Source organism: Eleginops maclovinus, chromosome 5 (genome assembly GCF_036324505.1).
Source record: "Eleginops maclovinus isolate JMC-PN-2008 ecotype Puerto Natales chromosome 5, JC_Emac_rtc_rv5, whole genome shotgun sequence".
Lineage (NCBI taxonomy): Eukaryota > Metazoa > Chordata > Actinopteri > Perciformes > Eleginopidae > Eleginops > Eleginops maclovinus.
In genome coordinates this window covers 22,621,573-22,638,805 of record NC_086353.1, presented here as the reverse complement: position 1 = coordinate 22,638,805, position 17,233 = coordinate 22,621,573, and the positions used below count along the sequence as shown (strand labels likewise).

At 40.0% G+C, this 17,233-nt stretch overlaps 1 protein-coding gene across 1 annotated transcript in view; it reads left to right on the top strand.

The window, feature by feature from the left end:
* Nucleotides 1-962: 962 nt before the first annotated feature.
* The window catches only part of nomo (nodal modulator), a 30,919-nt gene continuing 14,648 nt past the window's right edge, over nt 963-17,233 (top strand). The window contains 30 exon segments of the mRNA XM_063883322.1: nt 963-1,108; nt 2,193-2,457; nt 2,558-2,706; nt 3,283-3,438; nt 3,516-3,601; nt 3,689-3,834; nt 3,908-4,055; nt 5,392-5,574; nt 5,740-5,885; nt 6,227-6,341; nt 6,945-7,042; nt 7,268-7,451; nt 7,540-7,670; nt 9,453-9,608; nt 9,706-9,784; nt 9,914-10,090; nt 11,290-11,355; nt 11,357-11,515; nt 12,083-12,172; nt 12,322-12,367; nt 13,061-13,161; nt 13,674-13,780; nt 13,899-13,971; nt 14,746-14,898; nt 14,994-15,131; nt 16,057-16,146; nt 16,259-16,364; nt 16,477-16,627; nt 16,735-16,912; nt 17,077-17,218. Of these exon segments, the coding sequence (XP_063739392.1) occupies nt 1,093-1,108; nt 2,193-2,457; nt 2,558-2,706; nt 3,283-3,438; nt 3,516-3,601; nt 3,689-3,834; nt 3,908-4,055; nt 5,392-5,574; nt 5,740-5,885; nt 6,227-6,341; nt 6,945-7,042; nt 7,268-7,451; nt 7,540-7,670; nt 9,453-9,608; nt 9,706-9,784; nt 9,914-10,090; nt 11,290-11,355; nt 11,357-11,515; nt 12,083-12,172; nt 12,322-12,367; nt 13,061-13,161; nt 13,674-13,780; nt 13,899-13,971; nt 14,746-14,898; nt 14,994-15,131; nt 16,057-16,146; nt 16,259-16,364; nt 16,477-16,627; nt 16,735-16,912; nt 17,077-17,218 (3,835 nt within the window). The 5' untranslated portion in view covers nt 963-1,092.

Below are 17,233 nucleotides of genomic sequence, written 5' to 3'. Positions count from 1 at the left end.
AAAAATAAATAGAGACAGAAAATAAACCTGCCAACAACTAAAAAGTCATTTAGAAGGAAGTGCTCCTGCAAAATGGATTTTATTAGTCCACTCACCAACTAAAAGGGAAATTCCTTCTCCTTTTGGAACATTAAATAATATACTTTATGTCTCCTTAAGCAGTTTAACTAAGTATAATTTTGTAACATTTCTGCTATAAAATGTTCTATATGTTATTGATTTGTTTTCTTGCATTATCCCAAATACCTCTGACATTGTTTAAACTTAGTGGGGAACGGAGTCTGGCAATAGTTTAAGAGAAGATTATACAGTACCTTCACACCAAATGAGCAGAGAGTAATGTCTAAAGAAGCACAGAAGTAGCTCTACTCATACACAGACACAAACAGGATTTGGGGTAAATCATTACATAGTCATATAATAAACAGGATACACTGATCCCTTACATGTTGAAGTCACATAATAAATTACCTTTATAGACACATGATGAGGGAACATATACAAAATAACTTCCACAGTACTTTTACTACACTTTTTACATGAGTAACATGATATGTTTGTACAATATATAATTACATAAACGTAAATGATTGTGTGTATATCTCATATAAAGTAAATATACACACTCATTTACAGAGTAGAACACACATTGAAAAATTACAACAAAAAACTCTAATTTGTTTTTGTAAATGATAAAAAACAGTTTAATATATTAATTAGTAATAATATTCCATGTCAAAAGAGCCTTCTCCATAATGAATATTTTTAATTTGAATACTTGAGGACATTTAGCTCATAATACTATAATTCTATACTTCTACGTAAGTAACATTGGAAACTCAGGACTTTTACTTGTAATGGAGTATATAAGAACATAATAGTTCTACTTTTACTTTAAGTAAAGTATCCGAATTATTTTTGCTGCACTGGTTCCAGTGAGTGAGCTCAGAGCTGCTCCTGTATCCACACTCAGGAAGTGGTCTCTGGGAAACCTGACAGCGGAGAGTCAACTCCCAGTTGACAAAGTCTGCTCGGTTAATTGTTAGCTAATATTATCCGACAAATAGCTATTGTTATTCGGAGAAGGAAACAATGGAGGTCGACTCAGGTAAACTGGAAGTTAATGCTTGTGTCCGCAGCTAACCTACTGATAAGAGAAATGGGTTTAATAAAACATACCGAAGCATTAGCTACAAAGCTATCAACGCTAGCCTCAAACTTAGATCAAAGAATTGCTAACAACAGGCTAACAACTATGACAGGCTAGCTAATTAATTGTTAAAGGGCTTTTGGAAGAAGTTACGAACTTTTCAAGTGTGGTTTAGTTTCGTCTGATTCTCTTTTCCAAAACTACGTTGTTTGCATTTATTACTTGCTGAGTCTGCTTCTTGGTTAGCCATTGAAGCTGGATAAACACAACAAGGGAGAAAAATACCTCACCCCAGTGTTAGTTGCTGGAGGAAATGCTACAGGCAACACCTTTTCTCAATATTGATGTTTTCACTTATAAACATGCATAAGCAAGTACTGACTATCTAGTACTGAATCAAACAAGTGCATTTGGAAACATCCTGTCATTTCTAACATTTCTTATTTTCTTACAAAGTTGTAATATCCTCTTCTGTGATTTTATAGTAGTGCAGTGATTACACTGACACATAACCCAGGTAAATTCAATCCCACTCAAGTTAATACGGATACAATCTAAAATTGTAAGAGGATAAAATAATCCCCAAAAATCTCTTCAGCAACATATCTTTATAACATAATTGTATTCATAATAATTGAGAACCATACTTATGGAAGGTTCAAGTGTCATTTAAAGGCATGGGACTACCCATTGCTATTGACATGGATAGGTAATTATTTCAAACATGAGTGACCATTAGGACTATCCTGATTTGAACCTATATTAGTAACACTGCTACTTTATCAAAGGATTTGAAATGCCCACAAATATGTTTTGCAGCTTTGTTTTATTTTTTCTTGTTTATTTCTTTCTCTTGGAACAATCTGCGTCAGTCACTTCATTTAGTGATTTTAATTCAATCCAGTGATGAAAGATTATTTATTTTCATAATCTGTCAGCCTTATATCATAACCATAACTTGTGATTGTATTAAACTGTAGCCTTGAGCACTGTGTTATTAAAAGTATTAATGCTGCAATCATATTATGTCCACCTTTGCAAGTGTTCTACACTGATCGTAGTGGAAGAGTCAACCGTAACCCGCTGTTGGACCAGCTCCCCAGCTACCAGTCTCTGCTCTACCGCAGGAAGTCCTCCACGGCTGGCACCAAGCGAAGGAGCAGCTCCAGAGGACGCCTCGGCTCCTCCGGCAGTGGGAAATCAGGCAGGGGCACCGTCAGCAGGCGTGAGGAGAAACAGAAAAGTCAGACGGAGGAGAGACCCATCAGGGAACTCCCCAAGACCATGGCCGAGAAACGCATTGACAAGTGGGAGAGATATTACTACACACTGTTTTGAAAATGGCATTCTAATTTTACTGGTTATGTTTAAAGGGTATTATATAGCAACAATGTGTTTCACTTTTAGCACACAGCGCTTGGAGGATGATCGAGAGCTCAGCAGCTTCAAACAGTTGCAGCACAGCACCCGCCGCCATCTGAGGAGGCTGAGGGAGGATGCCCACCAGTGGCTGAGCTCCCTGAAGCTCTGGAGGGGGGACATCCACCTTATAGAGGGTGAGACATGAAACATGAGATCACATTACCTTACATTTCCTCAAGCTGACACTTTTATCCAAAGCGATTTACAATAAGTGCAACCAAGAAGATACAGATTCAGATCCTCTCCGTCAGAAGATCTGAATCTTCCAGAAAGGCGTCACTTTCATTGGTCCCTTTCTACATTAAATTATAAGCCATATTATAATAAAAAGGATAAAATCAGCTTCTTTCTGACCAATTAGAGCTTAAGAAAGCTTAGGGTGACTATCATAATAGAATTCTGGTGAATCTGATTTAAATTAACCCTGATTGGCATGTGTGTCAAACTCAACGACAGACTGTTAGAGATGTATTCTAACAGAACAGGATGATTTCAAACCGACACGGCTGAAGCACCCTTCCAAATACGTAGGGAAATATTGTGTTTAAGGAACAAAAGAACATTGAAAACTGTAAAAACATCCTTTTCATTTAATAGCTGCAGCTCTGAGATGAAATGTCCTCAGACATTTATCGATTTCCACTCACAGAAAGGGTACCAATATTATGTTATTAAATAGATTTCTCTCCTCTTCTCTTCTCTTCTCCTAGGGATGTTCGGCACAGGCATCCTGTCTTACTTCTCCTTCCTGCGCTTCCTGGTCATGCTCAACTTGATCATCTTTGTGCTCATGTTCAGCTTCGTCATGTTGCCCATCATCATAGCTCCTAGTGTATCGGGGAATATCACCTACGACCTGAATTCAGGTGAGAGGACACATTCAACTTTTAGAATAAGCAAAAGCATGCATAAGTCTTATACCTTTTTTGTTTTCTTACTACAGAAAGTAAGTGCAGTAACTACCCAAGCAGCGCCCGGCGAGGGCTGGTCATCTTTCATGAGCACATTACAGATCTGCTGTCTGGAGGAGTAAGTCATTACACATCACATGTATAAGTTCCCCTGAAGGAAACGTATGTTCTGTCTTCTCACGTTCCTTTTGTGCTTCATCAACAGGGCTTTCTGGAACAGACTTATCTTTTCTACGGCTACTACAAAGCGGACAAAATACACTTTTCTAATGGCACTTACAATCTGCCGCTGGCCTACCTGTTGGTCACCATAGCCTACCTGTTCTTCAGTCTCATCTGGATCGTTAAAAGGTACTGAAAATTAAGAAAAACATTCATTTGAGTCTCTGGAAACGATTTTCACTTTGGATAACCTTTCTTCAAGGTCGGCCTCTGGATTCAAACGTAACCTGGTTCAGGATGAGGATCGCTTCCAGAGTTTTTGCAACAAGATTTTTGCCGGCTGGGACTTCTGCATCATCAACGAGAACGCCGTGAAGCTGAAGAGAAGCAGTCTGCTCTACGAGCTCAGGGTAAGCTCATCATTTTAATTGAACTTGTTGTTTTATAGGGCAGAATTAAAGGTGATCTATTCTGCTCATTTTCAGATCCATGTTAGTATAGTGCTTCGACTGTGACATGTTTCCATGCTTTAATGTTCAGAAAGCTCTTTATGTTTCTCATACTGCCTGTGCTGCAGCACCTCTTTTCACCCTCTGTCTGAAACCAGAGCCCAGTCTGCTCTGATTGGTCAGCTGACCGCCTCTGTTGTGATTGGAAAACCGCTTAGAGATAACGGGTCCCTTAGCCTATCACATACAATGTGTTGGAGCGCTAGCCAATAGTCATAGCCATAGTGCTGTCACTATGTTACTGAAGTAAACAAAAGAGTGCAATGGAGGCGTTTCAGGCAGGGGGAAAAACTCCCCCTGGAGGGAACGCTATGATTTTAGCCTTAAGATGACACTATTATCACACACAAAAAACACACCACAGGAAAGGGAAAACCCCAGAGGCATAATAGAACTCCTTTAAGCATGAGCTGAGAGATAACATGAGGGCATTGATGATCCTTTTTACATGCTTAGAGTCAAATGTAATAATAATACATGTTTTTTTTAAAGCGCTTTTCCTGGTGCTAGAGAGCTTTGCAAGCAAGTGAGGGAGGAAAGTTACCGGTTCAAGACCCCCAAAGACCAAGTGCTACCGAGGTGTCCCTGAGCTAGCCACCATTCCCTACACTGTTCCCAGGGCGCCTTACATATGGCAGCCCACTCTTCCTAAAATGCAGAATGTAAATTTCCCCTCTGTAGGACGATTAAGGGTTCTTTCTTCTTCATCTTAATTAAAGAAAAAATAACAACACAAGTAAATAGTGCTAAACTAGGGGTTAGAGGATTAGTAGTTGATGGCAAGAGTGTAAAGCTAAATAGCGTTATAGCATAGTGTGGGCAAAGTGTGAAGCTACATGCAACACAGACAAAGTATAACTGAGGCTTCTCTCTCTCTTCAGGATGTTTTAGCGTCACAAAACTCTTCTCATTCATATAGGCTGATGAAAATATTTAGTTGTAGGGATGACACGGTGCTGAAAGTTTCTCACTAATTAATAAACATGTGACAATGCCAGTGTTGCATACTAGAGGGACATTTACCAAGAAAAGATGTTTGCTCATATCACTTACTGCTGAATATCTGCAGAGCGCTTTGACGGATCTTCAGCTTTCGATGGATGCTGCTGCAGACATTTTAAGTTCATAACGTAGTCTTTTCAGTCAGATTGATTATTTTTTGCAAATGTTATTTGATCTATCCACTGAATGTTTGCAGGTCTTGTCGTAAAATGTGCCTTTATTTTTCTATCCCCAGACAGATCTTGAGGAGGAGAGGATCAAACAGAAAATAGCAGATCGAACCCGCAAAGAGAGGTGCCGGATTTACCTTGTCCGCTTCATTCTCAACCTTTTTGTCATCAGTGTGCTGGCTGGCTGCTTCTACAGCATTTATATAGCCACCATCTTCTCCCAGAAAGTCCAGATGGATCAGATTAAGGTAATGGAATCCTACCACAGATTCAAAATGTCTGCATGTCGCTACTTGCCAGACTTTGTTGTCTAAAGCATTTAGTAAAAGCTCCTTCTTTGTAATTTGGGAGAAAAGTTGATTAAATTGAAATGAAATCTTAAAACTGACATCATTTTTTTGCCTTGGTTGCAGGAAAATTTCATCGTGGATCTCATCTATGAGTATCTGCCCTCAATTGTCATCACCTTGGCTAACTTCATCACCCCCCTCCTCTTCTCGGCTATAATCAATTATGAGGACTACTCGCCTGCCTTCGAGATCCGCTTCACTCTCATGAGGTACTGCGAGCTTAGTCATCCACTTTCTAATTTGTCTCTTGGTGGGGGTGTTTACCTGAAAAGTGCAGAGAAACACAATGTGAAAAATTGCATATTTGCCTTTAAAAGATGTGGCAAAGAGGGGGATTCAATGCTTACAGTTGACAATGACAGAAACGTGTGATATTTGGGGAAAAAATGAAACAATTTGGTGATTTGGAGAAGAGTTTGTTCACTTCTTGAGGGTGTATGACGTCTCCTTTTCCAACTGACTCGTTGCAATGCATGTGAGAAGGATTCCTAGCTGTGTGGACATGTTTCTATTGCTCAACTGTCATTCTTTCATTTTCCTTTCTCTGCAGGTGTGTCTTCATGCGGTTGACCAGTATCGGGGTTCTGCTCTTCTCTCTCTGGTCTCAGATCACTAAATGTGAAAAGGAGCCATGCCTGTGTGGCTATAACCACGTGCTTTACTCTGTAAGTCGTTTCCCTTCGTCCCAGGACAACGATTCGGAAAAACAACACATCAGTCTTTTTTATCTCTATGTCGACATGCAAACCTGTGGATCCATGTTTTTTATGAAACAACCAAAGGAGTTCCAAAGCTCTTCAGATTACATTTGAGTTTTTAAATCATTTATATTAATGTACATTAGTTATAAAAGCTCTTGATTGGTAAGTGATGACTTTATTTGACAGCAGTAGTTTTGTCCCTTGAGACTTTGCTTGAGAACTTGAGGTTTGCTGATTCAAATCCCCAAATAATATAAGTACTGAGTTCAGAGGATGGACTGGTACCTGTAGAGCTGCCCTTGAGCAAGACTCCCTGCTATACTGCTCCTCATGCGCTCAATAAGTAGTAGCGTCCCACCCTTTCTGATACCAGGATGGCTCAAATCTAAATGTAAGTGTGTGCAGTGATAATGTGTGATGATAAAAATGTCATTCTATTAGGATCCTCCATTTCCATTTTTTAGCATACATTTCCCTGTAACATACGGTGGGAACTGATACTGGGATATTTCCTCTAATGCTTCCCTCCAATCTTTTTGATTTGTGGCTCTCTGTATCTGTCCGCAGTGCTGGGAGACCCGTGTTGGCCAGGAGATGTACAAACTCACCATCTTTGACTTTATTATTATTTTCGCAGTCACCATCTTTGTGGAGTTTCCCAGAAAGTAGGTCCTCATCAATAAAGACAAAACCTCCTTATCCTCTCAATAGATTGTTAAAGTGTAGTATATTAACTTTAAAGTATTCTGTCTTTAAGCCCAGCGTAAGTGTTGTGTGTGTTTTATACTGAGGCCTTCAAAGATCTTGATTTTCCTCTGCTAACACTTTTACGTCCTTCCTTTTTTAGTAATCTTTAACCCATTTCCCGTGTGCTGCCCTGTATGACTCAGGCTGATAGTGAAGTACTGTGACTGCGGCCTAGCGAAGTGGTTTGGCGAGCAGGAGTTTGCCATCCCTCAGAATGTGCTGGAGATCGTCTACGGTCAGACCATCTGCTGGATCGGCACGTTCTACAGCCCGCTGCTCCCTGCCATCTGCACTATTAAATACTTCTTCATCTTCTACATTAAAAAGGTGATATTTCTAACTGTATTACATGGATCAGATGTATAGGTTCTAGAAGGTTCCATTGTTTTATCACATTTCTGATTCCTGTTTGAAGGTCTCATTGATGAACAACTGCCGTCCTGCCACGCGTCCGTTCCGAGCCTCCAGCTCCAACTTCTTCTTCCTGGTGGTGCTGCTCATCGGCCTGGCTCTGGCCTGTCTGCCTGTCTCTTTTAGCGTGGCACAGTGAGTAGTGCATTGCTATTGACCATGTTTCAACGTATCAATCATTAATATCCTCTGCTCTCGTGTTTCATCGACTGCGGACTGTGAGCGTTCGGGCTCAGACCTGGGTTCCCAATGATGGAAGGACCACTGGTACTTTGAGACAAAATATATTTATTTCCGAACAGCCCGTTAACAACGTTCTTGCTGGCTAGTCGCTCTCGTCTGGCGTGGGAGGTGGAAACAGTTCTCCCTCAGGACCCAGTCTCCTGCAACAGAACTCAGAACCAGGTTATGACCATGACTTTAATCAGTGCCTGATTACCTGATCCCGATCAGCTGTCTGGCCTCCGACTGAGCCACTCATACCACTCCAGCAGCCGGCGCCCTAACCACACCCCGCTGCCACACGGAGCTATCAGGAGGAGAGACGGGGGAAGTGAAGATAATGTTGTTGGTAGCAGTTACAGAAAACCTTGGTAGTGATCAACAGGCTGACGCTCAACAGATCTGTGTTTTAGTGTGATTTACTGAGCTACACCCAAAAATATTTGGTTAAAACCAATTGGTGATGCTGTTAAGCTCTAATTGTTCTTGGCGAGAACAATGAAGGTTAGAATTGTAGACCCTGGTGCATTTTTGGGGGAGTGGGCACAGGTGGAAGAAGTACTCAGATCTTGTAATTAAGTAAAAGTAGAAGTACAGAGTGTTGGAATACTCTTTAACAAGTAAAAGTCCTGCATTCAAAATGTTACTCAAGGCCTACACAAGTATTGGCATCAACATATACCTAAAGTACCAACAGTAGTCATTGTTTGATTGGTCCATTTCAGAATAATATCTCTGATATGTTTTATAATTATTGATCATTAAAGTGTTCTCAGAGCTGGTAAAGGTGCAGCTAGTTTGAATGGCTCTGTATACTGCAGGGTAGCTGCTGAATTTACTCCAGGTGAACTAAAGTCTGATTTAAGGGTTGATTATATTTACCATCATTAATCCAGATCTGTAAAGTAACTAAAGGTATTAAATACATGTAGTGGAGTAAAAGTATACTATTTAACTCTGAAATGTAGTGGAGTAGAAGTAGCTAAGGCTGTAAATACTCAAGTAAGGTATCTCAAAATTGTACTTGAGTAAATGTACTTAGTTACTTTACATCACTGGGAGTGGGCAATACGCAGGACTGACATTTGAATGCTTTAATATTAGATATGTGACTTTTCCGGGTCATAATGGCTGCATTACAGTAAAGTGAGGTCGTTTTCTGAACTTTACGGACTGTTCTAGCTGTTCTAGTATTTGCTTTTACCTCATGTTGCTAATGACTATTTATTAAAAGTCTTACAATGTACATTTTTTGTGAAAGCAAAAAAAAAAGAATGCAGGTATCCGATCAGAAATATCCTGAAATATTTTTGATATTTGATTCCTAGGTGCTACATTGCATATCAGCAGCCTATCACATGGCAATTTAGGAGGCAATCGTTCCTTGTTTGCTCTAATTAATTTGGCATGCAGTTAACACAAGTCATTTATTTTTCCTTTAAATTGCTTTGCTTCTGATTATATCGCCCACTGTTTTTTGAAGAAGGAAATACTGAAAGTAACTGATTTATTTTAAAGGGTTGCAGGTTTGATCTTAAAATGTCTGATAGAGATTCTGAAACATAACTGATTAATATCATATATTTTTTTATTACTTTCGAGAGCACACTTTCAGTCTGTTTCGTTATATCGTGTCTATACCTGTCTTTTGTAAACTTGTGCATTTAACTGTAAAACCCTCCCTTTGTTGCACAGAATAAACTCTTCCCAGGCCTGTGGACCATTCGTTAACTACAGCACCTCCTGGCAGGTGCTGCCCAACACAGTATCCGAGCTCCCCCATGGAATCAGAACCCTGCTCTACGCTCTCTCATCGGAGGCCTTCGCTGTCTCCTTCTTTGTTGTCACATGGTACGTGTTTCCATTAGTATTTGGAACAGTTGTAACAAGTGTTATTTCCTATTTATGGTTGAAGTTTAATCAACTTCCTTTTTCTCCCCCTTAACAGTTTGGCCATGTTTTATGTGATTGCACTAGCTGGAGCTCACAAGAGAGTTATTAACCAACTGAGGGAGCAGCTAGCAATGGTAGGTTTACTGCAAAATGACTTTTTTGTATTCTATTCCATCATTCTGGTTTATTGTTTCCTGTCCTTTGATTGTCATTTGGGCAATAAACATAATTGGACCTACTATCCGTGTCCTTTTGTATCCCAGGAGGGCCGTGACAAACGTTTCCTGATCCAAAAGCTGTGCCAGGCCCAGAAGATGTCAGCTAGCGAATCCTCAGTGTCCAAATCCCAGCCCCGCAGCCCCAGCTATCACACCAGCTTCTCCAACAACTTTGATGAGAGTGTATTCCTGGCACACTCACCTCCTGACTCCTCCACGCATGTGTGAGGCACTACCTGCGAATATAGACGAAAAAGAACCAGACTGGACGGACTGGAGTTAAAAACTGAATTTATATCTTCTTTTTCCTATTATGAAAACACTACTTTGGAGCTTCAATGGACCTGCTCACATAAATGTGGTGTGTTTTTTTGTGTTCTTTCGTTGACCATCTGATTGATATAAAACCCTTAAAAAGACGTTAAGTATTTTTAAAACAATATGATCATCGATGGTCTGATTTTTTGTGGTGTTTTTAATCTGTTGTATGTACTGTCATTTCTTCCTTCTGAGAAGGACTTGCATTATTATAACCACTGGAGTTTGTAACGACCTTTCCGAAATGTATGCACTTTATATTAACGCTACAGTTTTCTTACTTTTTATAATTTGTGTGTTTACAAAACAGTGTGGGCATCGTCTGTCCTTGTTTGTTTTTACATCTACCGTTTATCATCAATAATGATTGTATATTAATGCAAAAAACTACTACATTTCAAACTGTAACCATGTTCATTTTACCATTACTGTCACATTTTTCTTTTAAAATGATTTATATAGTAACAAAACAAGCAAGCGGAAAGATATACAGGGAGGTATCAAAGGGGCATATATATATATATATATATATATATATCAGCGCCGTGGATAGTTAGACTAAATCTAACTAAACTAAAGACTAAAGAATACAAATTAAAGTTAATTTCACCCAGTTGCTGTGATAAACACTTTTCTAAAACAAACGTATGTTTAACTTGTCTCGCTGTTATTTGTTTTGTGGGAATCTTCATCTAGTACATATACAAAATCAACTGGAAGATTAAAACAAAAAAGGTCACTCAAGACTGTGTATCAGTTTTTATAACATATATGTTGAAGGATGGGTGTCAGTAATATATACACTAGGATGGATCGAATGCAGAATGTGAATTTCCCCACGGGGATTAATAAAAGTACATCTTTCTTTTTCTTTATATTACTCAAAATAATGTTTATGTCAGATATTGGGAAGTACTATTTTTTCTTTATTGGGAGGCATGTTTATGTCACTGTGGTGACGGGAAAATAAATTTTTAAAATCTGTAAAATAATCTTATTGTTCACCTATTTTGTTACCTTTGCGTGTCTCTTTGGCCTGTTGTTATACCAACTCCGGCCCGGCAGAGGCCGCTGCTGGGGACGCTACGCTCCTCCACTGACAGCAGCTCAGCTGGTACGGAACCGGAGGCAGCGTGCTGTTGCTCGGTTCATCGAGAGATCAGTTATCCGAAAATGTTGAGAATTACGATCCGGGCAGACGTGGGAGCCATTTGGGTGTTATTTTGTATCACCTATTCCCAGTTTTTGACAGTTTCTTCTGATGACATAGTGGTGGCATGCGGGGGATTTGTGAAATCTGACGTGGAGATCAATTACTCCCTGATCGAGGTGAGAGTGCAAGGCTCCCGGATAGCTAGCTACCTAGCGGCTAGCTAACTGTTAGCTGGTTTATCGTAGTAGGCTAAAGGTTAGGCTGAACCAGAGATTTGTTTGGCTGACAGTATGAATGAAATTAACTCGACACCAATCTACTTTTTGTAAAAGATGTTTCTCTGTGCTAAAATAAATTAAAGGGAACAAAATTATTTTGGCAGTTGGTCTGCTAATTCGTATGTTTGCTCAACACAGTCGCGGTTGAAAAGCTATGTTAGCATTGATATACTAGTCGTATTACAGTATTTTTACGTTACAATTCACAGTGATAAACTTAATAAAAAACCTGTTTCTCTGTGCACGCGGAAGGGCTAACCACTATTCCTAATCCCTGCTCATTAACAGGGTCCATTGGATTAGCCATTTGCCTTATTAGTGAAATTAACTTAATCCCAGTTTGTCTCGTCTGTTTGTCAATGACAGCTGATACAAATGAATTAACCAATTTGCCATTCAAAGTTGTATTTAAGGCATTACTTGTTGTAAATATAAGACAATATTTAATGATGTATTATTTCACAGATTAAATTGTACACCAAACAAGGATCCCTGAAATATCAAACGGACTGTGCTCCAATCAATGGCTACTTTATGATCCCTCTCTATGACAAGGTATATTATTCATTCCTTTTGAGTATTTATATCTTTTATTAACTAACGTTGATTGTAACCTTTACACTTGTAAAGTGAATATTTAAATTTAACAATGTAAATTTATTCAAATAAATGTATTCTGATTCTGACTTGTTTCTTTCGTAAAGGGGGACTTTGTTTTAAAGATCGAGCCTCCTCTTGGATGGAGCTTCGGTAAGCTGCATTCCTCACTACTTGCCAAATATTATTCATGTCAGCTGTTTTCCAAGAATTGAAAGACACAAGCCCTTTATCATTTCTCCTCGCCTCGCGTTTTAGTCGCTGAGTCTGAGTCGATGAGGCGAACCGTGGAGAGAGGAGTGGAAACAACAGGCATTTAAAGATATAAGAAATCCTCTCCTCCGAGCGGTCATTTTGAAGCGACGTCCATTAATGATGACAGGAGGCACAGCAGCACTCTGTCTTATGGGCATAACTCTATTCATGACAAGTTATATATTTGCTTTTAATTCATTCACAATGTGATACAATGAGACAATAACAGCCTACAGGTACTATCAAAGATAGTATTACTATTCTATTCAGATAAGTCCAGCCGTGCGTCATGCCTCTTTTAATATCGCTGTTGCTAGAAATACATCCCCGGAGGATATAGAGTATGTGTCCTCGGTTATAGCTCCTCCAGAGAGCCTCCTCGATCCTCGATGTGCATTTAGAGAAATTAGATGTCCTTCAACATGGTGCGCTGAAATCAATTTCCGCGTCACTACCGGAGGATCAAGGAAGTGAAATTTGAGAAATGAGAATCGGTTACAGTGATCTATATTGTTTGTATTATTAATGTTATCTCTTCCATTTCTTTTTGTCCATTATTCATTTTCCTTCCTGGGTTTTAATTCTCATCAGAGCCTACCAGTGTTGACCTCCATGTGGATGGAGTGAGTGACATCTGTACGAAAGAAGAAGACATCAACTTTGTTTTCACTGGCTTCTCAGTCTCAGGAACGGTGAGAATTATGAAGGATTTCATGTCTGCTTTACAGAATAATCTTAAGCTTACCTGCATATAAAGGGAGGTTAAACATTACAATATGGACTGATATTTAAAAAAAATAAGGTTAAGTTCTCAGACTGAGCTCACACATTCATCAAACTTTTTACGTCTGCACAGCTGCTCAGCTATGGCAACAATCCTAATCACGATTATATTGATCAGCAGGAAGAACTTGATTTTTTATTATCATTTTTTTTACACAAAACCTGTGTTGAAAAAAGAAACATTTTACAAAAAAAATGCTACAAGAAATACTCAAAGCAGGGTCACACTGATCGCTTCATGTTGACTATCTTGTATTCATAATCGCTAAACGTCTTAATTGAAATTAGATCAGTTGCTCATCCCCTCTTCCATTTCTTAAATATGCACAAAGGAAGCACCATCAATTACTCATTTAGATTTTTTTCGGGATAATTATCAGGTGAAGGAATGAGTTCAGGTCATAATTATCTCTCTCTTCAGGTTCTCAGTAAAGGCCATCCCCTGGGTCCTGCTGGAGTAGAAGTGAAACTCACCCGAGTGGGAACAGAGGAGAAACTCCAGAGCGTCATCACACAGCCCGGAGGAAAGTAAGTACTCTCACCTTTTTATTTTAAGAGTTTTATACACGTATTTGAGCACTAAATGAACCCCTCTTACATTGTTTGCTATTTCAATGGTTTTCCTTTTTTTCTCTTCCTTACCAAGGTACACCTTCTTAAAAGTACTCCCTGGAAATTATGACATTACTGCTTCCCATCCCTCTTGGACTCTGGAGCAGGTTGGTACATTCACTTTATGGCCCTTTAACTAGAACACAGAAGGTCATATGTGATGCCCCTATGGCATTTTGTTCTTCCTTTTTCATTGACTGGACACAGAAAGTCCAAATCTTGGTCAATGCGGTAGATTTGTGGACTGATTGGGTAGCTAACTTTCCCATAAACCTCTAATATTGTATGTTTTATATAATTTAGAAGTTAAAGTAGCTTTTTGAACTCAAATATGTTTATTTAATTATTTTTATTGCACAACTTTGGTCGGTTTGACAGATGTTGGCTATATGAAAAGACAAAAGTCGGCAAAATAAATCAAGCACAAACTCCTCTAGTCTTTTCCACAAAAGAATAAACATATCAACAGGATTCCAAATAAAATCATAATGCCTATTTGTAAAAAAGTGTTACATTTATGCATTCAGATCTGTACAATAACAAGCAGAGTTGAGGAAGTGAATGAAATCTTTGTGAAGTGCTTGTTGTCTGACTAAAGTTCAGAAAGATCATGGCTATGCTAGCATTGTAGCTGCTCCATGAACATCAGGTATAACGTACACTGAAATGGACTGAAAAATACTTTGCTAAAACACCATTAGGTACCAAAGTAGGGTCCTTCCCAGTGAACATCAGCTCTTTTTAGTTCTGTATGTAATACTTCATTATAGCCCCTGTCAGCGCAGCAGGTTTAGAACTAATGACCCACAGCAGTAGTCGCCATTATTCAGACCCTTCCTGTAACTCCCATGCTGATTTCTTCTTTTGCCGTCTTTCTACAGAGCTCTACCTCAGTGGTGGTCTCCAATGCCAACGCCCCCGCCACCGAGCACCTGGTGGTTGGAGGCTACGACGTCTCGGGGGAGGTCCGCAGTGATGGAGAGCCCATGAAAGAGGTCACCTTCCTCCTGTACTCGGCCACAGTCAACAAAGAGGTAAACCCTTTCAAATTTTTAAACAGTGAGCAGTTGGGACGATTAAAACGGCATAATGAGGTAATATTGCCTCATATTTATCTGTGTGATTTCAGGACGTCGGCGGCTGTAACACATCCCCAGTGGAGGGGGCAGATCCCGGGGACAGCTCGCTGCTCTACCTGTGCAGCGCTCTCTCCAGGGAAGACGGCACCTTCCTCTTCCAGTCTTTGGCCAGCGGCGAGTACACCGTGGTGAGATTTCTGTGAAACGCTAAAGACAGCTGCCCGGTCTCTGTGGATCCATGAAAAGCTTTATATAAGTTTTTAATATAAAACATTTCATCAGTAAAAAAAATGTTCATACAGTTTTTATATTAAAAGTGTCTTTAAATTACTAGAATTGTTGGATACAAGTCACTAAATTTAGATCTAGGCGTGTTTTCTTTTTTAAATGCTAGGTCCTGTTGTCCTCCTTAAAATGACTTGGATAGCATTAAGATTATTTTAATTATATGGTGACAATTGTAATGGTATTCTTTTGGCCATTTTACAGGTATTAAGAATGTAGACATAGGAAAAAAGCCAAACCTGAAGGGCTTTTTGACTAGGAAACACAGAAAAAATGACTATGTATGTACAAGCACTGAAAAAAGAAAAACAGTTGTACGCATGTCCCCTATAAGAACTTCACTGTGCTTTTAATACTACAACAAACCTTTATTGAGCAGTAACTGTCAGAAATGTTGCAATGCACTTCCACCCATTGAGCAGGTTGCAGGGCTGTGAAACTAAGATAAGATGTACTTTATTGATCCCAAATTGGGAGTTATTTTTGTTGCTGCAGCATAAAACAAAACAAGGCATTGCAAATAATAATCTCGAAATATAAATAAACCAGCATTAGAGACTCAAAAATATACAGTTGATCGTGAATAAAAATAATCCATAAACTGTCTGACAAATGACAAAAACGACCATATAAAAATATAATTATTTTTAATACATATGATATGATAAATCAGTATTGCAAATAAATGGGCACCATAAAGAGTATCCTTATTGGGGGTTTAATTCATGACATTGGAAATAACCTGCAAACTTCATAGGAAATTATTATGCCGATCTGTGATGTTTATCCAAATTCCTGCTTCTAAGTTCTCCAAATCTATCCCTTCAGGTGCCCTTCTACCGAGGGGAAAGGATCACGTTCGATGTCGCTCCTTCCAGGATGAATTTCAAAGTGGAACACAACAGTTTGAAACTGGAGGTAAAGAGTTCAAATATATGTACACATAGATCTAACCGTCATTATCTTGTGAGTAGGAATACATTTGCTGCGTTATACCACATGTTTCAATGCCTCACTGTTTCTGTTGCAGCCAATCTTCCGCGTCATGGGCTTCTCTGTGATGGGCCGAGTCCTCAACAGTGACGGCGGGGAGGGCGTCCCCGATGCCACAGTGTCCCTCAACAACCAGATCAAAGGTAGACGAGGAAACTCCCGGAAAGCATAAAAAAACCACATCAAACATTGTGCAAGTGCTCCATTTGTGCTATTCCTTGCTCTCACTTTGTCCTCTGCTCTGCTGTCCCTCAGTCGTCAGCAAGGAGGAAGGTTCTTACCGCCTGGAGAACATGACGGCTGGTACCTACACCATCCGTGTCACCAAGGAGCTCATGTTCTTCGAGCCAGTCACAGTGAAGATCGCCCCGAACACACCCCAACTTCCTGACATCATCACAGCAGGGTATGCATGGCCTGTCTGCTGCAAAAAATGCTACACTACACATGTTTTGAAATATCTGCTTCAGTGCTCTTCCTAGCACGATCTGAACTCTGATGTTGCTCCCACAGGTTCAGTGTGTGTGGCCAGATCTCCGTCAGCCGCCTGCCTGAGGGCATGAAGCAGCAGGGCCGCTACAAGGTCACCCTGACTCAGCAGGGCCAAGACAAGGCCTCCGGCAAGACCGTGGACTCTGACCCTCAGGGGGCCTTCTGCTTTCAGGCCAAGCCCGGAGATTACAGTGTCCACGTAAGACTCTCGCAGCAACTAGTCCCTGCCCAAATCCACACGGAGCTAACCTTAAACGCTTGATTCTAAGATTTGTAACGTTTGTCTTTTGAGGTGTTTCCTAGCGATGTAATTTCAGTGCTCGTGTCTTGCACAAAAGTTTATTTTATCGGTTGGCTTTGCAGGTGTCTCTCCCCGAGGTGGAGGTGAAGGCGGGGCTCGCTCTGCAGCCTCAGGCCCTCGAGGTCTCCCTTGTGGACCGGCCCCTCACAGACCTTCTCTTCACCCAGTTCATGGCTTCTGTCTCTGGGAAAGTCTACTGTCTAGGTAGGGGCTTGGTAT